This window comes from Heptranchias perlo, chromosome 2, assembly GCF_035084215.1.
Source record: "Heptranchias perlo isolate sHepPer1 chromosome 2, sHepPer1.hap1, whole genome shotgun sequence".
NCBI lineage: Eukaryota > Metazoa > Chordata > Chondrichthyes > Hexanchiformes > Hexanchidae > Heptranchias > Heptranchias perlo.
In genome coordinates, this window is record NC_090326.1 from 64,354,929 (window position 1) to 64,380,750 (window position 25,822).

Sequence of the window (25,822 nt, forward strand, 5' to 3'; positions counted from 1 at the left end):
AATTAAAGTTTTATTTCTTAGCCTCTGAAGAGGTTACCTAAAGAACTACTTCTTCATATTACACGCAGAGATTTATTTCTATAACCATGATCGTTATTCATCCTACCTGTAGTAGTAAGGAAAATGCTTTGCCATTGTTTCTGAAACCCCCGATCCTGCTCTTCCCCATAACAAAAAGGACACGAGTTAGCATTTGGTGGCATGAGTAAGCAGAGACAGATGGTTGACTTCTGAAAGCAGCAGCAATCTGTCATGCATCATGTGTAAGGATGCCATTTTAGTGAGAAATGAAAGATGGTTTAAAATCCTGCAGGACTTCTCCTCCAGCCTTGCCACAGGCCACAGTCCTGACACGACCCTGCCCACAATGTCCATCACCCACTCTTCAAGTGGGGGCAGCAGATTGATGAAGCGTGGCCCTCCTCTTGTGGCCGCCTGCTCCCTGTTATTGTGTGTGAGCTTGGCCTGCAAGAAAGAAGGAAGTGTGTCTGTTACAGTAGCGAGAAATTTTGAGGACGTGCATGTGATGCTGGTGTGTGAAAGATGGTTGAGTTGTGAGGAGGTGAAGGAAGTAATAGTGAGGACAATAGCAGGTGCAGAGTAATGCAATAGGAACAGAGCAAGTGTGCTGCAGGGATTGGGGGCGACTTTCCCATTGTTGCTATTTCCACTCCAATTGCACCTGTGATGGGAGGAAATGTATGTGTTAAATTGTGTCTTTTTATTACTCTCAGAGCAAAGCTTCGTGCATGGAGAGGGCTAAAGATCAAAATTTACCCATAGTATTTATGTCAGTACATCAGAAGAAAAAAATCGGGGTCAATATTTTCAAAGTGTTCTTTATTGTGATTGCAAATACGTTGCAGTTTCACAGCATTTACATCAGGCTGGTTTCGTTCTACTATAGGAAGTAGCACAGAACAGAGAATTGGGCTCTCTTCATTACAATATGTGTAACTGAGACATGTCACGTTCCCAATGGATGCAATACACTTATTAGGTAAAAATTGTTCCAACAAGACCTGGATTTTCTTCCATTTGTGTTACTATTACATTTTTATTAGGTTATATGCCCCCTATTTCCCCTTTCCCTTTTTCACTGTTTATGTCCTGCAGGTAAAATGGTGGGTTAGTTTGCTTGTCCCCAAAGTACCACTAATATGGTTTTTGGCCTGCTGCCAGGAAGTTTTCAAGAGGAACCCTGTAAAGATTCTTTTTCTGATTCGTCTGATTGTCATTCTCCCATTTCAATGATGAATCTTGCCTCCGCATTTACCTAGTTCCATATCAGGAAGAGAATCAAATCTGTATTCCACCCTTTTATGATCAGTGGTAATGGATATAGATAAAATAATTGAGACTGAGTTACTTTTGTATATTATTTTGTACTTTGGGCCATGCACAATTCATGCCATTGTGTGGAGAATAATTAGTGGGGGTGTGGACTGATCGTATTAAATATCTTATTCAGGGATTCAGATGACATCATAGGGCCGATTTTAACACCCGGTGGGAGTCGGCGGGTGGGGGCTGAGGTGGACAGGATACCATCCGGCCCTCTGCGGTGAGGCCCAGGAGATTTCACCTCCCGGGTCTCATCTGCATAGGTCCTGTCAGTCTCCTGCCCAAACCCAGCGGGAAGTGCTAACTGGTCAGCAGGAATTTGGGAGATAGGAGGCCACCGTCAGGGTCCTGAAGGAACGGTAAATGGTGGGGAGGGGCAGGGAAGCACAAAATTTTCTTATGGGGCCTGGAGAAGCAATCCAGCTCCTCCTGGCCCACAAGGAAACAAAAAAAATATTAAATTAACTTAATTTTCTGGGAATCTTCTGGCCCCAGCTCCCCTTGTCGCCAAGTTGGCCTGGCAGAGAAGGCACAATGGCTTTCTCGCTCAGGCATTGGGTTAAAATTGCAGTCCGGCCCCAATGACACAATTGGAGCCCGATCTGCATATTTAAAGAAAGACCCGCCAATATCTTCCATGATTTCCTTAAGACATGAGTGCCGTGGCCCTCCCTAGAAATCATGCATTCATATGCGTAATGACTTGGCTGTGGTCACACACCATTTGAACATTCATGAAATGGTAACCTTCTCTGTTGAACCTGTTGGGATATTGCTTGAGTGGCCACATTGGAGCTGTCAAGGCACGTTGTATCTTTCAAAAAAAGTGCTGATCTTAATGTATTCACCAATTGAAACAGAGCACATTTGACCTGGGTAACGTAATGGTTAACTGCAAACTGACTGATCTTTGCCAAGTCTCCTGTCTTTGCTAGGAAAGAGACTGAATGCAGAAAGAATTGAATGCTGTTTTCACTTTTATTACTACTTGTTGTACAGTGCTCATGTTGCTCATTGATTACAGATTTACTTCCAGGAAATAGCAGAATTCATCTATTTTTTCCTTGCTAAGCCATATCTTTTGCACATATGTGGAGTAATTTTCCAAGCTTGTGCCAGTGGCAGGAAATCTCGCCCACCTTCAGTGCACATTGGAAAAGCAATTTTCTGATAAGAATTGACAGAAGGTGACTTCCACCCCCCCCCACCCACCACCATCTCAACACGCACTTGCAAAATTACCCTCATTCTTCCTCTGTGATTAATACAATGCGAGATGAAAGGCAAGCATGAGTAAATTTGTGCATTCACCTTTAGTGAGGGCTTAACAAGACAAATTATTCAAAGTTTCTGTCTGCTGCTGTCACGAACCTGTTTGAAATTGTTTTAGGCAGTTCCCAGCTGGCACGAGGCTAAAGCACAAAACTGCCCCACCTTGCATTAAATTGTTAAAAGGGTCGTAGGATGGGTGTTGTAGAGATAGAAAATGACACATTGTACAATATTCTGCTAAGGTTGAGGCATATTGTTTGGGTGGAGTAGAGGGAGCCTAACTGTACATCTAATTTTGCTGTCTCTTTTCTGGATGTGTTGATGCTAACACTAAAAGCATGAAATAGGAAAACGCTCCATTCCCTCACCATGCTGAGCACAAAATTTACAACAAAAAAAATCAGGGAAAAAATTGAGAGAGCTTATCCTTAAATAAAAGGAAAGTAACATATCTGGAGAATAGCCCCCAGCTTATCCATTGTAGAGAGATTGGGCCGTCTAACGCCCATTGTTTCGGCGTTACACAGCCTCTCTAGCATGACGTGCGCCGGACGTCGTCTTGGTAAAAGTAGTAGCGCCTGCGCAAATACCGAATGCTGGTTCCATGTAAAGTAAGGAGAAAATGGATACAATCAGTGTGCAACGCTGATTTAAAGTGATAGACACCATTTTGGGACTTAACGCTCCACTCAACGTACAGTCTTAACTGCGACCATCTGAACATGTCATAGAGTGCCTGGAGGACCCCCCTCCAGTGCTATTTAAAGGGACCATGCAGGATTTACAGGTTAGTGGCTGGATTATTGCTTCAGGCTGCTGATGCATTTGTAACTGTTTTTGGAGGTCTCCTATACTTGAATAGTAGGACGAGGGGACATAGCCTAACATTTAGAGCCAGAACGTACAGGAGTGAAGTTAGGAAACGCTTCTACACGCAAAGGGTGGGAGAAGTTTGGAATGCTCTTCTGCAAAAGGCAGCTGATGCTAGCTCAATTGTGAATTTTAAATCTGAGATTGATAGATTTCTGTGAACCAAGGGTATTAAGGGATATGGGGCTAAGGCAGGTATATAGAGTTCGGTCACAGATCCACCATGATCTCATTGAATGGCGGAAAAAGCTTGAGGGGCTAAATGCCACTGCCATTTGCTGCCTCCTGTTATGCGCCACCTTCTCCTGCAAGAAAACGGGACTTGTGTCTGGGTGATGTGCCTGTCATGGTTGAATAGCTGCCAGTGTGTGTAGCCTGTGAGTTGTGGATGGGCGGCTTGAAACAGTGGTAATGTGTAAGGGTGAGAGGAAGCATCTGATTGGCCGAGTTGAGTACTGATGGAAAGAGTTTGTTGGTATGTGGATGATGGGAGGTGTAGTGCATGGAGCAGTGGATGCGGCTTGTGGTGCAGTTGATAGGAGATGCCACTTGGCAGTTGTCCTCACTCACCTTGACCGCTTGTGTCAAATCATTGAACTTCTTCCTGCACTGCATCCATGTTCATGGTGCTATGCGCCTGGCATTGGCTTCGTCCTCCGCTGCCTCCCACTGCCTTTTGAGCATATGTCTGGAGGGCCTCTTGCCCCACCTGCAGATATAGGATGCCCCTCCTTTTGCCCACCTCTTGCACCAAGGCCTCCAGTGCATCAGCAGCGAACCGTGGTGCCCGCTCTCTCGCAGACCTGGTACAACTCATATCAGCAGATTGGTGAGGTCTCACATGCAGATTGGAGATGTGGGATTTAGTAGTACGCAACCTTCATTCAATGTTTTAACATAACTCATCAGTTTGCAAACATAGGGACGGGACCTGCATCTGTGTTTGTGCGATGTCTGATCTCCATTCAGACTCCGTGCAGACAGCAGACTGTTACTTTCAGCAAATAATAGGTACCGGCTACCTTTAAGAGATTTTAAAAGACATCCTCCGTTTAAGAGATTCGGGCGCCCCCTGCTGGCAGAAAGTGCGCATTTCCTTGAATCCTCGTGTCAGGCCTGGTTTTTAACGCTGCTGTCAAGTAAGTCATAGAGTCATAGAGTTATACAGCACGGATAGAGGCCCTTCGGCCCATCGTGTCCACGCCGGCCATCAGCCCTGTCTATTCTAATCCCATATTCCAGCATTTGGTCCGTAGCCTTGTATGCTATGGCATTTCAAGTGCTCATCCAAATGCTTCTTGAATGTTGTGAGGGTTCCTGCCTCCACAACCCTTTCAGGCAGTGAGTTCCAGACTCCAACCACCCTCTGGGTGAAAAAGTTCTTTCTCAAATCCCCTCTAAACCTCCCGCCTTTTACCTTGAATCTATGTCCCCTTGTTATAGAACCCTCAACGAAGGGAAAAAGCTCCTTAGTATCCATCCTATCTGTGCCCCTCATAATTTTGTACACCTCAATCATGTCCCCCCTCAGCCTCCTCTGCTCCAAGGAAAACAAACCCAATCTTCCCAGTCTCTCTTCATAGCTGAAGCGCTCCAGCCCTGGTAACATCCTGGTGAATCTCCTCTGCACCCTCTCCAAAGCGATCACATCCTTCCTGTAGTGTGGCGACCAGAACTGCACACAGTACTCCAGCTGTGGCCTAACCAGTGTTTTATACAGCTCCATCATAACCTCCTTGCTCTTATATTCTATGCCTCGGCTAATAAAGGCAAGTATCCCATATGCCTTCTTTACCACCTTATCTACCTGTTCCGCCGCCTTCAGGGATCTGTGAACTTGCACACCAAGATCCCTCTGACCCTCTGTCTTGCCTAGGGTCCTCCCATTCATTGTGTATTCCCTTGCCTTGTTAGTCCCTCCAAAGTGCATCACCTCGCACTTTTCCGGGTTAAATTCCATTTGCCACTGTTCCGCCCATCTGACCAACCCATCTATATCGTCCTGCAGACTGAGGCTATCCTCCTCGCTATTTACCACCCTACCAATTTTTGTATCATCAGCGAACTTACTGATCATACCTTTTACATTCATATCCAAGTCATTAATGTAGACCACAAACAGCAAGGGACCCAGCACCGATCCCTGTGGTACCCCACTGGCCACAGGCTTCCAGTCACAAAAACAACCTTCGACCATCACCCTCTGCCTTCTGCCACTAAGCCAGTTTTGTATCCAAAGTGCCAAGGCCAGACGAATGTCTAGTCCTGCTTGCGCACGAAGCATTGGGCATGGGTTAGTCGCGGATCACACTACCCGCACCCGATTATTGGCCTTGTCCAATTTAACTTGCTTTGACTATTATAATCCACTCACCAACTATATTTGCACTGTCCAGTTACACATTAAAAAAAATAAGATTGGGTCCAACTATTCAAATAGGCAACAGATCAACAGTCAGAAAGGGTATTCAACAGCAGGAAGACACATCGCTATAGGTTTGAAATTGGATTCTGATAGTAATGTTAATAACAAATCAATAGAGCATAAAACATTGTGTAGGAAATTATCAATAATCCTCGATCTGCTTCAAGTGATGTTGAAACTTCTGACCCCTGAGCCTGAAGGCAAGGAGATTATAGGGTGCCAGTATGGTACTGGCATTTTTAATAGCACTGAACACCCCTTTCTCCCCCACCCCGCAGCCATTCTGTACAACATTCTGTGGTTTGAGAATTGAAATACTTATCTTTTAAATGTGTATTAATCCATGTTGTGTGAAAATATGTTAATCATATCAGGGGTGGTAGGGGCTGGGGAGAAATGCTTACAAGTAAACCCCACAGGGCCCTTGTGCTACTACTGGGAAGTAGAGTGTTTTCCCCAAGTTGGAATGTTAAATTGCTTTTTAAAGATCATTTAAGGGTTGAACATTTTCTGAAAACATATGGAAGAAGGGTCTATTTTTTAGTTTGCATAAAATACAAAATAGTACCCACCCCACCACTCCACCCCGACATACAAACATGCACAATTATCACCAAAAACAGTTTTTGCGAATATGGGGTAAAAGCACAGCTTGATTTAAAAAATAGGCCTTCCACAAATTTCAGTAAACTCAAGACCATAAAATGTAATAAGCTCTGGCTCAGCTACAAACTCTTAAAAAGGACAGAGTGGAGGAATGTTCTTTTAATATACTTTTATACTTTGGTAAGAATAACAAACATGTGAAGGTTGTTTCGTTTTGACTTCCATTGATGTTCAAAAGAGTCCTTTAGATTTTCAGTTGTGATTTACAAAAAAAGCAAAAAGAAAAATTCAAATGTGGAATTTTGTTTGAATTAATGTTATCTTTTTGACAACTATAAAAAGACACGGGGGTGGGGGGGATAAGGTGGCGAGGTGTTGTAGCCTAAACTAAGAATTCTTTATTTAGATTCTACATTAGGGAGAAATGATAAAATGTGAGAGGTAAGAGGTCTTAATGAAGTACAACACTAAAAGATAAGACTACTATGTTATGTAAATGTGGCATCTAGAAGTGATTTCAGCATCTGCTCCAGTTAAGATCAGGGTACTCAGTATTTTTTTTAAATTTTCATTATTGTTTTAACCGTAGATTAATTAAGAGAAGTTGTTGTTTCCAGGAAAGATCTTGGGGCCGAAAATAAGGGGCTCTTCCAGCACACTCCCGCCATAACTCCGAAAGGAGTACGGCAAAAGGGGCACGAGTTAGGTCAGGACCCAGATACACGGGGCATTGAGCATCTCTAGGAGCTTGAGGAGTATACACCCTTCCCAAACAAGACCAGCTGCATAGGGGTGGGTGTGACCAGGCGAGTGGGAACTCCCAGGCTGAGAATTTCCACAGCCTTGACCTGAAAGGCTATCAACAAGCCAGGGGGCCAAGTGAGAGCATGCATACCAGCCCATCCAACAACTGATATGGAGCCCACCTGGGACCTTTACTGAGGGGACTCTTGTGTGCTCTTTGCAGGGATGGGGGGGTGGGGGGGTTGCAGGTGGTTCCTGGCACCACTTGCGACATTTTGTGGCCTCCTGGAACAGCTACCTGAGATATAGGGTCAACGCAGGAGGTCACGGGTGAGCATATTCTGGAATTTACACCAGGACTTCGGGCCCTCAGGTTTTCATCTCTATGTCAAAGGATAATTTGAACCGTGATTCTGTGCTCACCATTGATAAAATAGGGCTAAATGCTGAAAGAATTTATGCATTCCACCTCGAGGCTGAGTATTCTAATATGCTGCCAAACTGTAGTCTAATTTTAAGGCTTTCTCTTAATTATGCACGGAGCCTAAAATAAAAATGCAACTGCATTTGATGAAAAATGCATCAGCTGACCTGAAGACAACAAAATACTATATGAATATTATGCCCTTTATATAATATTTACATCCAATTCTTGGTAATTTTATTTTCATCATGGCGAATATGCATTAGGAATAAGATGTAAAAATAAAAACACTGGGGTAGAAATTGGACAGCTGCTGAAACCAGGCACAATCTTGGCAGCATGCCAGAATGGAGAGGCATGGGGACTACCTCTACCTCTGTCTTCAGCTCCAAAAGGAGCCCCTTAGCTTCTAGACAAGGCAATCGACCTCCTCTAGGATCAATCACCTTAAACTAGTCAAGGTTTGGAGCCTTTCAGAAGCTCTCAACCGGTATGAATTTATGCTGAGACCTTTTAAGGGCGTAAAAGGAGGAATTCCTGCTATGCCCTTTTGAAGTGGAGGGGTAGAGGATGATCTACCCATGGCCCCCACTACTGGAATTTAATGGGCCAGTTTAAACACAACAGAATCCCAGAGTATGCAGGTTCCATCCCAATTTCCGGCCCCTGGCCTCAAAGCGGAAATCAAGCTTTCTGACCTCGCCAACCCCAGGAATTTCAGGACCTTTGAATCAAAATTCAGGTATTTAGAAAAAAATTATTTACTTTCAAATGCATCCTCCAAAAAACATCTCTGCGGATGCAGCAAACAATTTTTTAATGCATTAGCGGAGCAATAACACAGCTTCTTCCCTCTTTTTGCTTTATTCAAGGTGATTTTCTCTCTTAAAAATATTTTCTCTCCTTCACTCTTTTTAAAGGCCAGTATTAAAGACAGATTTGATTCCAGCCTGACAGTGCCTTGTTTATACTGCCTAGTTCCAAATTGAAATCAGTGGCCCCAGTATTTACGGGGGTTGTTGGGGGGATGTTGTAATGGGTAATGCGGAGGCCCTGACGAATTTAATTTTTTTTTCTCTGTTTCCTGGCTGGCAGCCAGCCAATTTGAGAGGTTGGCTGGCTGTCGAGCGGGAAAGCCTGCATTGGTAGGCTGCAGCCGGGGATCAGACAGGAGGGAGGGAGAGATTGTGAGTCGGGGGGCAGATCATGGAGGTCGGTGGGTAGGTCAGAGGTCGGGAGTAGGTCGTGGAGGTCGGGGGAAGGTCATGGAGGTTGAGTTGGAGGTCGGGGGATGGTCGTGGAAGTCGCGGGGGAGATCACGGAGGATGGGGGGCAGGTCGTGTAGGCCGGGGAAGGTCGTGGAGGTCGGGGGAAGGTCATGGAGGTTGAGTTGGAGGTCGGGGGATGGTTGTGGAGGTCATAGGGGGAGATCATGGAGGTCAGGGCTGTAGATCATGGTGGTCAGGGCTGTAGATCGTGGTGGTCAGGGCTGTAGATCGTGGAGGTCAGGGTGTAGATCATGGGCCGCGCGGGTAATCATGGAAGCCGGGGGGAGAGATCAGGGGGAGATCGTGGAGGGGGGAAGTGATCGTGGGTCGGGAGGTCGGCAGATCGCAGGGAGGGAAGCACGTTTGCTTGGGGGGCCGTTGGTGTAGGGGTTCCAATTTTTGAAATTCTAACTTCCCGCCCGTTCTGTGGAGTTATAATCCCCCTAATGTTTGTGTAAACTTGCACACCCAGCTGATAAATTTTAATTTAACTCTGTAAGTTTATAAAGTGTCAAAGAGGCCCATGGATGCCTTGTACACCTTATAAACTGGGTTTAACATTGCCGGGAGTTATACTTCATGCAGTGTCAATCCCAAGCGATGTGAGACAGCCTCTCCGAGTGAGGTGGGAGGGGTGCGGTAACACACTGCTCCATTCTAGAGTCAGGTTAGGACCGGAAATTATTTTGCAGTAGTATAAAAATGGCTGTATAACTGTACCTAGAGGTTTTCAGCAACTGTTATTAAATCCTAATTTATCTTGAATCTATGCAGCTAAATACACGGCATCATTTTGAGAGAGCTCTCATCTCCAGAATTCCTACATCCATCTTATTTGTGGGAAAATAAAATCCCATGTCAATGCAAGCAGGCAAGAATGTTAAAAAAAAAACTTGTTATTGCCCAGACCTTTAAGGCATTACAACTATTGAACTATCTTTGATCACAGGAAATAATATTGCCTTAAGTAAAATAACATAGCAGGCTTGTTCCTTCAGATCGATCCATTTGCGATCTGGTGGGGCAAGGTTTTACATCACTGAGATTTTACATCACTAAGGCTTTACATCACCTCCATAGCCAGAATTAAAACTTCAAATTGGGCAGTGTTACTCCACATCCACATGTGGAGAGTTGCTCATTCCTAAGATATAAGAACATACATCTGATTTTTGGGAATAGTAACTTATTAAGCTCAACAATCCTATCCCTTTCTGATCGATTCAGTTTCTCACAGTTTCCTTCAATGTTTTCTCACTCCAGAAAATCTTTGAATTACCCAAAAGTCAGCCAAAACAGCCAAAAAATCTCTCCAAAAATCCTCAGTGGTCAAAAATGACTTTCCAGAGACTTACCTTAATGGAGGTGGGGATCCCTTTAAGTATCACTGCAGCAGCCAGCTTCCCGAATGTTGGCGCCATGTTTTTCTGGGCAGGTATAAGAATGAGGGAATGAAAGGCTCCCAGGCATCAATTTCCAAAAGGGGTACTAATTCAAGCGCAGGACTCCTATTTGCATATTTGATGCCAGTGTTCATTACAAGCAGCCGCCAGGGATGCCTAATGTGCGCCTTAAGCAATATGGTGGTGGCCACTTTTTGTGCACACCTCCACGCGGAACGTCCCACTGCAAAATTGGTAAGTGGAACACCGATTTGCTGCTCAAAAACCCTGCGAAATGCAAACGCATTTCTACCCCTAAATGTTTTAGCTTGACTTAAAATATGCCAGCAGCTATAACCGATTTGACAGCTTTGCTTTGTTTATCATGGGCAATTATTCATTTCACAGTAGAGTGAATGCAGTCTTACTTGGTTAGCAACATCATTGACTGAACAGTGAGAAGCAAGCCTTGGCTGCATTGCTTCAGGATAAAATATATTATGACATTTCAGCTGGGCCTTACAAGCATTTGCTCGCCTAATAAAAATTCTTTTTGTTTTTTCTAAATGGTGTTGGTGCGGGGAGAAGGAGGGAGGTGAGAGTGGTGGAATTCTACAAAGAGTACGTCAAAGAGAAATGGAAGAGTAATCATGAGCTGTATACAATGAAGATGAATTTGTACACTGAAATTGATTTTAGAAAAGCTGTTGTAACATGATTTAATCACCCACGATTAATCAGCTTTACAGGGTCATTAAAGCTTAATGTCTGTTCTGTTAGCAAACTCATTTCTGTACTTCAAATTGACTAATATACTAGAACACTCTGTTTTATTTAGCTTCCTGTGAAGTAATATTACAGGGAATAAAAACTGAAAACCCTGTGGACATCAATGAATTTTGCCATTTCTAGAACACTCAGGTCAGTTTGGTGAAGTAAAATGGACCAAATTGTTTGACATAATAGGATAGATTTTCCTGTCTCATGGACCTGGGGAATGCTCAGTTCCTAGGCAGAAAGGAGAGCAAAAAGAGGCGGAGACTATGATGCCGATTCTCCTTCCTCTCTATGTTGCCTAGGGATCTCCTTGGAATCCTAAGGGTTGGGAATGCTTGCATCTGGAGTAGGAGTAATCAAGAAGTAGTAATGAAAATGAGGCAAGAGGGCCTTAATAAGGCCTTCCACTTCATTTTCCTCCCTGCTTGCTGATAGGTGACCAAACGCAGGCACACCGAGAAGATATTGGGCACTAAATTGGGCCGTGTAACGCACGTTACTTCGGCGCTACATGGCCTCTCCGACATCCAAGATGGCGTCTTGAATGTGCATGCACGTTTCCAGCGTGACGTACGCCAGACGCCATCTTGGTATAGGAGTTAGTGCAGGTGCAGATAACGAGCGCTGGAATCATGTAAAGTAGGGAGAAAATGGCTTCAGTCAGTGTAAAATGCTGATTTAAAGTGATACACACGATTTTGGGACTTAACGTTCAACTCAACACACAGTCTTAACCCCGACCATCTGAACGTGTCTTAGAGTGCCTGGAGGACCCCCTACCAGCGCTACTTAAAGGTACTATGCAGGATTTACAGGTTAGTGGCTGGATTATTACTTCTGGCTGCCCACACATTTACAACTGTTTTTGGAGATCTCCTACACTTGAATATGAGGACACAGGGACATAGCCTAATATTTAGAGCCAGGACGTGCAGGAGTGAAGTTAGGAAATGCTTCTACATGAAAAGGTTGGGAGAAGTTTGGGAAGCTCTTCTGCAAACGGCAGTTGATGCTAGCTCAATTGTGAATTCTAAATCTGAGATTGATAGATTTCTGTGAACCAAGGATATTAAGGGATATGGGGCTAAGGCTGAAATATGGAATTAGGTCACAGGTCCACCATGATCTCATTGAATGGCGGAACATGCTCGAGGGGCTGAATACCGCTGCCACTTGCTGCCTGCTGATATGCGCTACCTTCTCCTGCAAGAAAGTGGGATGTGGGTCTGGGCAATGCGCCTGTCATTTATGAATAGCTGCCAGTGTGTGTGGCCTGTGAGTTGTGGTTCGGCGGCTTGCAACAGTAGCAATGTGTGAGGGTGGGAGGAAGCATCTGATTTGAAGAGTTGAGTTCTGATGGAAAGAGTTTGTTGGTAGGTGGGTGTTGGGGGGGTTTAGAGCGTGGAGGAGTGGATGCGGCTCATGGTGCAGTTGGTAGGAGATGCCACTTGACAGTTGACCTCACTCACCTTGACCACTCATGTCAAAGCATTGAACTTCTTCCTGTACTGCATCCATGTTCATGATGCTGTGTGCCTGGCATTGACTTCATCCGCTACTGTCTCCCACTGCCTTTTGGGTGTATGTCTGGCGGGCCTCTTGCTCCCCTCCCCCCCCCACACCGCGGATATAGGATGTCCCTCCTTCTGTCCACCTCTTGCACCAAGGCCTCTGGTGCATCAGCAAAGAACCTTGCTGTACGGACTCTCAGATCGGTAGATTGGTGGATGTGGAATTTTGTGGTGCACAACCTTTATTCAGTGTTTTAACATAACTCAGTAGTATGTAAACATAGGGATGGGACCTGCATCTGTGCTTTACATGTGCAATGTCTGATCTCCGTTCAGGCTCCGTGCAGACAGCAGGTTGTTATATTCAGCAAATAACAGGTATCAGCTACCTTTAAGAGATTTTTAACAGACAGCCTGCCTTTAAGAGATTGGAGCTCCCCCTGCTGGTGGAAAGTGCAAATTGCATGGAATGCTCGTTCAACGCTGATTTCCAATACAGATTGCAGATTAGTCCTCAGGCCTGACGAAAATCTCGTCCTGCCTGCGCAGGGACCATTGCGCACAGTATAATAGCGGATCGTGCTGCTACCGCCCAAAAACAGGCCCTATCCAATTTTCCCACCTTTGTCAGTAAACCTTGTATCTGACCCCTCTGAAATTGACGGATCCCAGGAAGCAAGGCCAGGGAGGCTAAAAAGGTAGGCAGCATCTTTTCTTTTAATAAATCCTCGGTGGATACTCAGGCTGAAGGATTTCTGGCTTTTGCTTTTCGACATCAACTAGACGGCCTACTGTTGCCCTTTCAGGTGTAAATCATTGAGTAGGCCTGCACCTGTGGAACGATGGCCCAATCACAATGACCTAAAGCCATCTAGGTGGGTTCAGCTCTGCCTGACTTCCTGACTTAAGCCCAGGCTGGGGGGGAGGGGGAGGAATTTTGAGACTAATATATGTACCTAAAATGACTTCTGAGCGAGATTGCGGTCATTGCAGCCACATAATTGATTGATCCAGGAGTTAATGGATGCGGTTTTGTCAGCAGGGCTTGTAATCCTGTGGCTGCATAGACTGAGGCGCTAAGGCCAGCTAAGACTCCAGACAGTGTGGGGTACAAATTTGTTGCCGCCCAGTTTTGTGCACGTGGGCAGCGATGCGGCCGCAACGCACAGCCAAACCAGGAAGCCCAAGACTGGACCGAAATTGGGTCTCAGGCCTCATCTAAATAATCTGGGCAAGCTGCCAGTGCCTGTCTCACCTCTGCAGGCAGCTCGCCCTTCTGCATGAACGGATTTTGGACTGCCTACCTCACATGCGCGCAGCTGTCTTCTGGACAACACTTACAGATCCAACCAAGCAACATAAATGAGATTCTGCCTGGCTTCATCTGCAACTGCAGTTTAAAATCACCCTAAGAGTACGAACCTGAAGAATGAAAGTGTTCTCAGTTCTAGTAAGAAAAATTAAGAGGAATTACATCATACATATCCTTATTATGGAAAAAAAACCACTAAAAATTAGAGTTTTACAGGATATATTTTATGACTTTGTGCTTCTGGCATGGACGTTCATCCTCGGGGGTTTGACCACAGAGGTCAACTGCCCCCCCTCCAGAAACTGCATTTTAACCCGTTTTTTATTTAGTTTGGTTTTGAGTTTAGGAGGCAGTAATTTTATGTTAAAAGTAATCTGATTTACAGGCACCTCTCACACGGAAAACGGTGGCATTGAAAAATACAATAAAAATAATTAGTCACGTTAATTGTAGCAACTGATTGGAAAACAAAAATGAATCTGGACTTGTTACCAAGAAGTGGCCATTCTGATTTTTCAGTTACAGCATTGTGCTCTGGTTGAGTAACAGTTCTTTAAATAGAACTGACTGTTGCAGTGAGAAACAAAAGGTGGAAGCGACTCAAGAAAACAAAAGATCAGAATAGGAATGATCGATAATGTGGATTTGGGGAGAAAAACTGCAGAGGTTGATGTTTTCCAGATTTCTTAGAGGTATTAAGCAAGAAGTAGGGAAAGTTGTGTCTGAAATTTTTAACAGCTCTTTAATTATAGGGGCGGTGCCAGAAGACTGTAGAAGAACTCATAGTTTTATGAAACAGAAAGGTGATACTGGTAATTGCAGGCTTGTTAGCTTTAAATCACTGGTAGGAAAATCATTGGTGTCTGCTTTACAAGAAAGGTTTTGAATGCATTCAGCACAGGTGAATTACAACAGTTTGCAGTCAACATGGTTATAAAAAGCCTTCGATAAAGTCATGCCTTACAGACGCATTGAAACCTTTTAAAGCTACAACAGATTTTGTGGCTATTACAGAGCTGATTTTCTGATTGGGTGCTCATTATGAGGAGCAGTGCTTGCAGGCAGCACGGTTCAGGAAATCATGGGCCTGTAGAGCTTGATTTCCCATCCATTTAAATTAACGGATAGAAATTCAGATATTGCAGGCCTGCAATTTCCCAACCAATGCCCCCAGTGAGAGCTGCTGCTCGCTGGGAGTTCTCAATCAGGAGTCAGCACTTGCATATTTTGATTTTAGATGGTATTTGATAATAGGCCTCACTGGAAATTTGTGGCTAAAGTGAAAGCTCATGGTATAAAAAAGAAAATGACAAATCAATGATAAAAAGCTAATTAATAGGAAACTAAGGAAAGTTATCAATGGCAGCAAAACCAAAGGATTAGTCTTGGTACCTCTTCTGTTTACAATATTTAGAAATGATCTCAATGAAGCTGTTAACTTTAACGGTACTGGAGGTAAAATTGGTGGTGGGCGGTTGTGCAAATGGGTGATAGTGAATCGGCATCTGGTTTTACACCTCACGTCAATGGAAAAGAAAATGGGGCAGAATGGAAAACCAGCTGCCGATTCATTATCGCCCGTTTTGCGCAACCGTCCACCACCAATTTCACACCCATTAGTTTAAATCTATTTACTTGTGTGGGATAGTAAGATATTTAGAAGAATAAGTTGAATAGGCAATTGGAAGGAGATTGAACCAGCAGAGGCAGCTGAACGGATGGTCTCTATCTTGGTGACAAAGACATCCACGAGCTCTTCGCACTTATTGTTAAAGGTGAAGGTGGAAGGGGCAGGTTTAAGGAGATGGATGAAGAAAAGAAGCCAGAGGGTATCTTTGCTCTTGGAATGATCCTTGAGGAGTGCACAATTTTGGCAGAGGAGAGTGAGGTCTGGTAGAGCTTGATGTGGTCCAGCCAAATCTGGTGGTGGATGTCTAAGCCAATTGTATGCCAGATACATATGTGTAATTATACTTGGCTTCCCTTTGATGCCAGTGTATGATGTGTGACCTCTTAAACCTAATGTTGTGCTTCTCCTATACGCTACCTGAGTGGTAGGAGTATGTGAAGTGGCTGGCTGCTGCATTTCAGTGGGAGCGTCTGGGCATTGAAGTGGCCCTTGTCTTACAGCAGCTAAGTCCTTGAATGGGCCTGCTGTAGACTGTGCCTCTTGTGTTGCTGCATGGACAGCCTGACCCTCCATCTTTTCTGACACACATGAAAGCATCGGAAAGAGCCGGCGGGAGGGCAAGCATATGCTCCTCCCCTGAGAGACAGCACCCTCATCTGTGTGCATTTCTGCCATACTGTTAGTACTTGGCACTAGCTCGTCATGGCCGCCGATCTGCAGGAAAGCAAGTCAGATTAGAGAAGCCCTGCTTCATGGTTGACTGTATATAGTCACCAAGTCTTCTGAGAATAAACATAAGAACATAATCTGGCAGGCAATTTTTTTTTCAAGAAAGGAAAATACTCGTGGTACTAGTGTCTCATTCAATCTTGTAAAATAAATCATGATCTGTGTTAAAAGAAAGGATGCATTGAAAATCTTTCAGTCAGGGGAAATAAAAATTTATCTTTTGCATTGAATATCTGGTTGGTTTCTCTCCTATCAAATAGTAGATTAATATCAGGTTAATGCAGGATGAGCTGATTCCAAGTATTGATATGTGTGAATTATGATATTTAAACTGGTTTGAACTTAATCAACTGGGGGTAAGGAACGATCCCTGCACCTGAATGGGCAGGCTTGAGGCGTACCTCATTTGGGCCTCAGGCCTCATTTAAATGGGACCGGTGAGGTGCGGCACCTGCTGGGGACCCCAGGCAGCTCACCGGCGAAGAGGCTTTGACTTGCGGGCCACTGTGTCCCTCATGTAGGTCATTAAAGGGGAAGGGGATGCGACTGGGAAATGGAGGGCAACCGGAAGAGAGTCGATCGGCCGGGAGAGGTGGATCAGGACATCAGGATGGGGATTGAGGTAGCGATAGGGAGGGGGGTCAAGATGGAGATGGGGGCTGGGGGGATGGTGACAAGCGGTGGCCGGCGGCGACCTGTGGTTTTAATGTACTCCTACTCCTCCCAGCTCAACATTCGGGTAAGTATTTTTTATAAGTTATCTTTTTGGTGACGGCCTCGAGCGCTCCCATTAAGGACTGATGGTTAGGCCGCATGTGGACCTGGTCTTCATGACATAGCTGGCCCAACGCCTGCTGTGTTAGGGCAACCCAATTTTGCACAGGGGCCTCTATACCAAAATGGGGGCAGTGTACTTCCTGCTCGTAATAAGGACGTGCTTCCTGCCTGCCATATTGGAGGATTAAGCGCCTGAGAAACCAACGCAGTGCCATCGAATTTTTAGGTCATTCTGTCAGTGGTTGCAATAAACGTGGAATTGTTCTACTCTGTTCCATATATCCTATGTTCACTATGCATTAAAATTAGAAATGATTTGCAGGAAAAGTAATTCAAGATTATAACTAAAGCTGTTATGGACCAGCACAGCAGGATATTGATTTTGTGTCAGATCAAACAGCTCTGCGTGCATTGCATCACTAATAACCACATGAAAAAGATTAGCTTGTTTTGATGTTAAGCCTTAAAATGTACTATCATATTTCTAAAAACATATTGGGCCAGAATTTACTGTCAAAGTAATGGTGAGGCTAACAGCGTTCACCGTTATTTATGCGCAAATTGGACAGCAACTTCGAGTGAGGGCAGATGCGAAGTTAAACACAAAAATCCAGAAGTTGCTGTCCAAGATGCACCGTTCCACCATCAGCTTCACGAAAATGGCATCTCACTGTCGGACCCACCATTGAAATACATTGAACGGCATCAAGTTCCTGTATTTGCACGGTAGATATGAACCAAACTCGCCACAGAAAGTTAGGGCTTGTCCTTTTCAGTCTAAGTACCCTTTTTAACGGTGTGATAAGTCTTAATTACTGCCAACCAACCTCTCTGGCACTGAAAATTAACTTTGACAAGTGCGGTGTCTCATTCCCTCAGCTTTTAATTGTTGTTGGAGATTTTTTTTAAAATTTAAATTAAAATTATTTTTAACTTTTTCTTTCTGTCTCTTATCTCTCTCTCTTAATCCAATCTTTCTTTCCCTCTCTTTATTTTGCTTTCTGTACCTGATTTGACATTGAATTCACTATTCTAACTTACACTTCCCAGTTCAGACTCTGGGCTATTCATTAACGATTCTTCCATCTGATTGGTTAAGGAGATACACAGTTGCTTGCCCTGTTCACACAGGTCCCAGATGCCCTGTGGAGGGCACCACGACATTAGCATCTCGCACTTCCAGCAACTTGCAGCACTAAAGCTCATGGAAATTTTATGGGCAAGGGCAAGTCTAACGAATGGCGGGTGCCGTTCGTTTGCCGGCTACAGTAAATTCTGGCCCAATATTTTTGGTGCAATTTCATTGTTAAGATGAAAGACAGCTATTGGTCTTTCCCATGATACTTTTTTTAATGTTAAAATTGTAGCAAAAATGTTCAAAGTGGAGAGAGAGATCAAAAGTAATGTGAAAGCAGAAATCAAATGTGCTTTTCAAACAAAGTATTCATTACCCATTAGAGAAATTAGTTTGTTCTCCTCAGTTCAAAACTGGGATCTTCTATCATGTCATCTATACAACAAAAAGGAGCAAATTTAGATTGCCATATCACCCGCAGAAATTTAGATGAATTAAATGTAATATGTACAAAAGTTGTTTAAAGCAACAGAGTAAATCAATGAAAATGTCATTGAAGATACAGTTTTGGTGTCCATACTTAAGAAAAGACATACTTGCTCTCGAGGCAGTAAAAAGAAGGTTCACTCGGCTAATCCCGGGGATGAGGGGGTGGACATATGAGGAGAGGTTGAGTAGATTGGGACTCTACTCATTGGAGTTCAGAAGAATGAGAGGCGATCTTATTGAGACATATAAGATTGTGAAGGGGCTTGATCGGGTGGATGCGGTAAGGATGTTCCTAAGGATGGGTGAAACTAGAACTAGGGGGCATAATCTTAGAATAAGGGACTGCTCTTTCAAAACTGAGATGAGGAGAAACTTCTTCACTCAGAGGGTAGTAGGTCTGTGGAATTTGCTGCCCCAGGAAGCTGTGGAAGCTACATCATTAAATAAATTCAAAACAGAAATCGACAGTTTCCTAGAAGTAAAGGGAATTAGGGGTTACGGGGAGCGGGCAGGAAATTGGACATGAATTTAGATTTGAGGTTAGGATCAGATCAGCCATAATCTTATTGAATGGCGGAGCAGGCTCGAGGGGCCGATTGGCCTACTCCTGCTCCTATTTCTTATGTTCTTATGATACATTGGTTTTCATTTGTGTCACGGGTATTCACTCTGTTTCGATGCAAATGACTTCAATATATGCAAGAGATGAGAAAGTATAGCGTTATAACATTTTAATTTGTATTTTTTTCCCTCTCTTTCCAAAGGAACGTCTTTTACTGTCGTTGCTTCCTGCACATATTGCCATGGAGATGAAGGCTGAAATCATTCAGCGATTACAAGGACCTAAGTCTGGTCACTGCCAGCTGGAAAATACAAATAACTTTCATAATTTGTATGTGAAGAGGCACACAAATGTGAGGTACTTTTCCTTTCTTCTCAAAAGTATGAAAAAGATGTAAGAAAAACATATCTTGACACAGTTACACTAGTAAGTTGCCACAAGACACACTTTGTAAAATTACAGTCACTCCATTTGCTCATGATTAATTTTCACATTTGTTATGTTTTCTGTCTGTATGCTTCAAACATTAAATCATAAGCCTTGAAAATAGCACACTTTACAATATCACAGTTCATACTATCATCAGGATTAAAATGAGGAAACAAAGAGAGCATTTTTCTGCTTAGTTACTTTGTGGCCCATTTCTTCTTCTTCCACTTGTGATTAACAAGTCAAATGCCTCGATAAAACTATCAGTATCAGCTCTCTCTTTAAAATTTGGAAGAAGATTTGACTTAATAAAATTGTGGGCCCTCCACCCCGTTTACCAGACTTGCTGCTGATGTATGTTTCCGACATCCAGTACTGGATGAGCAGAAATTTCCTTCAACTAAATATTGGGAAGACAGAAGCCTTTGTCTTCAGTCCCCGCCACGAACTCCGTTCCTTAGCCATCGACTCTATCCCTCTCCCTGACCACTATCTGAGGCTGGACCAGACCTTTCGCAACCTTGGTGTCCTATTTGGCACTGAGATGAGCCTCTGATCCCATATCCGCACCATCACCAAAACCACATACTTCCACCTCCATCATATCTCCCGTCTCCGCCCCGCCTCAACTCATCTGCTGCTGAAACCCTCATTCATGCCTTTGTTACCACTAAACATGACTATTCGAATGCTCTTCCACCCTCCATAGACTTGAGCTCATCCGAAACTCTGCTGCCTATATCCAGTCCTGTTCACCCATCATCCCAGTGCTTGCTGACCTACATTGGCTCCTGATTCGGCAACGCCTCGGTTTTAACATTCTCATCCTTCTTTTCAAATTCCTCCATGGCCTTGCCCCTCCCTATCTCAGTAACCTCCTCCTGCCCTACAACCCTCCGAGATCTCTGTGCTTCTCCAATTCTTGCCTCTTACGCATCCCCGATTTTAATCGCTCTGCTATTGATGGCCTTGCCTTCAGATGCCTAGGTCCTAAGCTCTGGAATTCTCTCCCTAAACCTCTCAGCCTCTCTACCTCTCTCTCCTCCTTTAAGATGCTCCTTAAAACCTACCTCTTTGACCAAGCTTTTGGTCACCTGTCCTAATATCTCCTTATATGGCTTGTTGTCAAATTTTGTTTGATAACGCTGCTGTGAAGCGCCTCGGGATGTTTTACTACGTTAAAAGTGCTATATAAATGCGAGTTGTTGTTGTTGTTGTTGTTGTCAGTTCAAGTGTATGGTGCTGCTCTTTCTTCCATTAGTTGGGCTTGAATTTACATCATTCCCTCTATTCCCACAATCTGCATCCTCATTCTCACTTTTCTTCCTGTTTGCATTGCTCTTATTCTGATTGTTCTTCCCATTTATATTGCTCTTCTTCCTGTCTGGAGCGCTCTCTTTCCTTCACTTTCTCTTAGGCGATCAACTTTGCTAATTCAACTTCATCTTTTTAAATCTCACTGTACTCAGTGTACCCAGTATCCCAGGTAGCTGCCACCAATTGTTACTAATCCAGGTCTGCCGTAGATACCTTCTCAAGTTCAGTGGCATCAGTTGCTCCCGTAAGTGGATCCCATGCCCCTTACATGCTGGAGTAGACTCGTGCCGCTCAATATGTAATTATACAACAACATAAGGCAGGGGTGCAATAATGATCCCCCTTTATGATCTCAACACATATTTGTGTCTTTTGCATGTGCCCCCATATGCCGCTCCAATCTACTCTCAGATGGACCAAGATAATAACCGTTAAGATAAGGCCAAGTATAAATCGTTAAGATGCTTTATTTCAACTGTAATGATCCCACCCACTTAATTCAATCAGTGCAACTTGTCTTTGCTTAATAATACAAAATTAATAGGCATTTTATACTTCCCCTCATCAGTGATTCATCTTGGAATCCACCATGTGGACAGTACGCCAGGGTAAAGCAAGTGCACCAGTCCATTCTGTGGCAGATCTAGGGCCCTTCTAGAGGTCTGGGCCTAGATTTTGGCCTGGGCCCCGAAGATTTCAGTTTTCTGTTCAGCCTCCTTCACAAGGTGGGAGCTAATCAACCCTTCCAAAATGAAAGTAATGGCCAGTACAGAAGGATATATCAGGAATTCCATTCATGAAGATCTTATGGGATGTAATTACCTCCATGCCCAAATTCTGATATGTACTTTTTAAAAAATTCGTTCATGGGATGTGGGCGTCGCTGGCGAGGCCGGCATTTATTGCCCATCCCTAATTGCCCTTGAGAAGGCGGTGGTGAGCCGCCTTCTTGAACCGCTGCAGTCCATGTGGTGAAGGTTCTCCCACAGTGCTGTTAGGAAGGGAGTTCCAGGATTTTGACCCAGCGACGATGAAGGAACGGCGACATATTTCCAAGTCGGGATGGTGAGTGACTTGGAGGGGAACGTGCAGGTGGTGTTGTTCCCATGTGCCTGCTGCTCTTGTCCTTCTAGGTGGTAGAGGTCACAGGTTTGGGAGGTGCTGTCGAAGAAGCCTTGGTGAGTTGCTGCAGTGCATCCTGTGGATGGTACACACTGCAGCCTCTGTGCGCCGGTGGTGAAGGGAGTGAATGAGTGAACTCCTGTCACATAAAGCTCTGCACCTCAAGTGCTAGTTCTTAAAATCTCTCCCTTCAATAAAATTGTTGATCAAAAGTGAGTGGAATCTTGGACTGAATAATTTGTTTACCATTCTGGTATTAAAATTTATAGCCCTGATTTTAACTTGGCGGGGGGGGAGCATAAGTCTGGCATGACGAGTGTCAGGCTCTCCTGTCTCACCAATGTGAGGCCCAGGCCATTTTAACTCGTGGGCCCCATTTAAATATACCAGACCAAGCTCCTGCCCGAACTCGGTGTCAATTACATGAGGCCAGTGGGCGAACATGGCCGAAGGCTGCTGCCAGGGACCCATGGGAACGTTCCCCAGCAGACAGGTAAGTGGTGGGGGGTGGGGAGGTGGTAGGGATCGCAGTCGGGAGAGGGAAGCTCGAGATCATGGGTTTCCTCATGTGGGGCCCGGAGGCCAGTACTGGGCAAGGTTGGCACCAGGCACTGATTGTGGCTGCGAGAGTTAAAATTTAGTTGGAGTCTGAAAAACGTCAGCAGACCCCGGCATTTGAATTTCAATGAGGTCGTCACCTGCATGGTGCAAGAATGTCGTTGGATCACCAGAACACACCTGTTAAAATGGCATGCAGCGCAAGGCCAGCAGGGATCAAGTGAGTAGATTGGTGTAAGCATTTTAACCCCCTGCAAGCCCTGTTCTCATTTGTTGCAGGGGGTAAAGTCAAGGCTGGTGCTTTTGTAAAAATGGCAAACAAAATTAATTTTCCTATGTAAAATTGACAGTGTACTTTGAACTAAACATTGTCCCCTACACTTTAATTATAGGGTTAATTTCACAAGACTTCACTGCCAGCATAGAGCCTTACTAGACCTGTACTCACAATAGTAATTATCTGCCCCTGCAGTGGAGCCTTGCAAAATTACCCCTTGTAAGTATTATACATTGAGAGTAATTTAAAGAGCAATTTAGGAGCTAGAGGGAGAAGAGCTGCAAGCAAAGTATATTAAGTGGCAATACATCCCATAATTGAGCTACTAATTAACATACGGTCTTGTTATTTTTATTATATTAAGGAAATGATGGATGTCTGTAAGGCTCATGTTTGCAATTTGCTCTGCCTATGAAAAAATTGTGCAGTATTCTAGCCACTGCTTTAAAAGAAACCTTGCAAAAGTTTCGGTATTAACTCACGTTTGGCTTTACTAATGAAGAACTGGAAACAAGACATCCCATATTAAATAATAAACATCAAAGAATTACATGATTGTGATCCATTCAAAGTGTTCAATGAACAATAAGTTTTAGCAACAAAGCATTAGTGGTTAATAACTCATTTTCTGAAACCCTTCCCCCTTCCAACAGAGATTAATTTACCACCTTGGACCTACTCCGATGTATCTGTTATAATTTATGATGCACGCTGTTGCATTGTTTTGTGGGCTCTGCATTCAGTTTTGAGCTATGTTTTCAACAGTAACATTTGACACTTTATACCAGGACCTCGATGCAAAGATGATGACTACTGACACCAACAAAAAGGTATTCTCGATGTGACGCTTTTTTTGATTGAACTCATTTTAAATTACAAAAGAGAAGAAAATAAGCTTTGCAAAACATGACCAGGTCTTGCAGTGACTCTGATACTGTGTGACTACAGTGGATTAGAAGTGTTTGAATGTTTGTTCACACATCTTGGGTACAGTGCAGTTTTCCTTTGGAGGTGTATCATTCTGTGGATTCTTGAAAGGTCAGATAATGGAAGTATTAATGTGCTGAGGATGAGTTGGGATAATTTTACAGATACTGAAGAGCTTCAGTTCATTTCAGCTGTCACTGAAAAGAAACCTCTGTATGTTATAATACATGCTTTGAAATCAAGTGAACAGTCAGGACATTGTGTTATATAGAGTTTTAACTTACAAGAACTCATTTTTTAGTAACAATTATTGGTATTTTATGTGAGTTTTTTAAAACTCTATCAACTGGGGATATGGTTTCAGTTGGTTAACTTATTCCACCTAAGAACCCCAAACAACAGAAAGAAGAGATTGTCAGGGATAAAAAAATTGAAATTTCATACCAGACTCTCTTATAACTCCAAATTTGAATTATAAATACAAGAATAGTCCCCAAGGTCAGTAAGGAAAATATGGGTAAACGACCAAGGATATGACTGCCTCAGATGGTAACCCCAGATTGCCAAAGAAATAAATAAATTTAGATACCTACTAAACTAAATAGTTTTGGACATATACACCCAAAAGACTTTCAGGTAAAACGGAAATACAACTATTTTCAACACCAGTGAATTTGGACAAGATCTCATCAACTTCAACATACTCCTGGCGGTCACTCTATTCCAGGTGCTGACGTGAGAGCCCGAATTTTGCAATTCTGGGAAAATTGTGCTACTTGTGCCCATGGCAGGCAAACCTGCACTGGAAGTGCAAGGAGCAGACTGTGTGAAAATTTGTGACATAAGGCCTGCTCTTTATTTTCAATAGGCTAAAATTACAGGAAAAGTTTGACCTGTGAGTTTGGCCCATAGGATACTTGGTTTGACAGTGCAAAATCGGCGGAGGCAGCAGCTCTTAAAGGGCTGTAGTTCAGCACAAAAGGGGAAATTGTGATGGTAGCAAAAATGTGGACTAATTGTTCACAATAGCACAGCAGAGACAGGTAGGCAGTACTGCTCTTTTTGATGTTACAGAATTAGAGGTCCTGCTGCAGGAGGTGCACAAAGAAAGATGGCCCTTCTTGGAGTTGAAGGCCACCCTCCAGTAAAAGCACAGGTTCCAAGTGAACAGAGGAAGATTGCTGGCCAAGTCAGTGCAGTCCCCTAGCTCCCTCATACCTGGGTGCAGATGAGAAAGAAGTGTGCTGCTATCAGGAGCTAGGAGACGGTTAGTACACTCCTCACTTTTACACATTTTTTGCGGGGTCCATCAAATATGGTACAAACCTAAATTGGAAACTTCCATTCTCTCAGGAAGGTACCATTTCAAGCATTATGCACAAGCATTGCTCTTTGTCACATAATCTTTCAACGTGCCTAAGCGGCATGACAAACTTTTCTTGAAGGTGGGAGTGACACATGAGTTTGCCGATGACAAAAAAATTGGTGGCATTGTAAGCAGTGTAGATGAAAACATAAAATTACAATGCGATTTTGATAGATTAGGTGAATGGGCAAAACTGTGGCAAATGGAATTCAATGTAGACAAATGTGAGGTCATCCACTTTGGATCAAAAAAGGATAGAACAGGGTACTTTCTAAATGGTAAAAAGTTAAAAACAGTGGATGTCCAAAGGGACTTAGGGGTTCAGGTACATAGATCATTGAAGTGTCATGAACAGGTGCAGAAAATAATCAATAAGACTAATGGAATGCTGGCCTTCATATCTAGAGGACTAGAGTACAAGGGGGCAGAAGTTATGCTGCAGCTATACAAAACCCCGGTTAGACCGCACCTGGAGTACTGTGAGCAGTTCTGGGCACCGCACCTTCGGAAGGACATTTTGGCCTTGGAGGGAGTGCAGCGTAGGTTTACTAGAATGATACCCAGACTTCAAGGGTTAAGTTACGAGGAGAGATTACACAAATTGGGTTTGTATTCTCTAGAGTTTAGAA

The 25,822-nt window shown here is 43.8% G+C and overlaps 1 protein-coding gene across 1 annotated transcript in view; it reads left to right on the forward strand.

Annotated features, from left to right (window-relative positions):
• The window catches only part of LOC137339741 (adenylate cyclase type 2-like), a 368,927-nt gene that overhangs the window by 176,680 nt on the left and 166,425 nt on the right, over window positions 1-25,822 (forward strand). Inside the window, exon 5 of the mRNA XM_068001920.1 lies at window positions 19,400-19,554. Within this exon, the coding sequence (XP_067858021.1) occupies window positions 19,400-19,554 (155 nt within the window). The remainder of the gene's footprint in view (window positions 1-19,399; window positions 19,555-25,822) is intronic.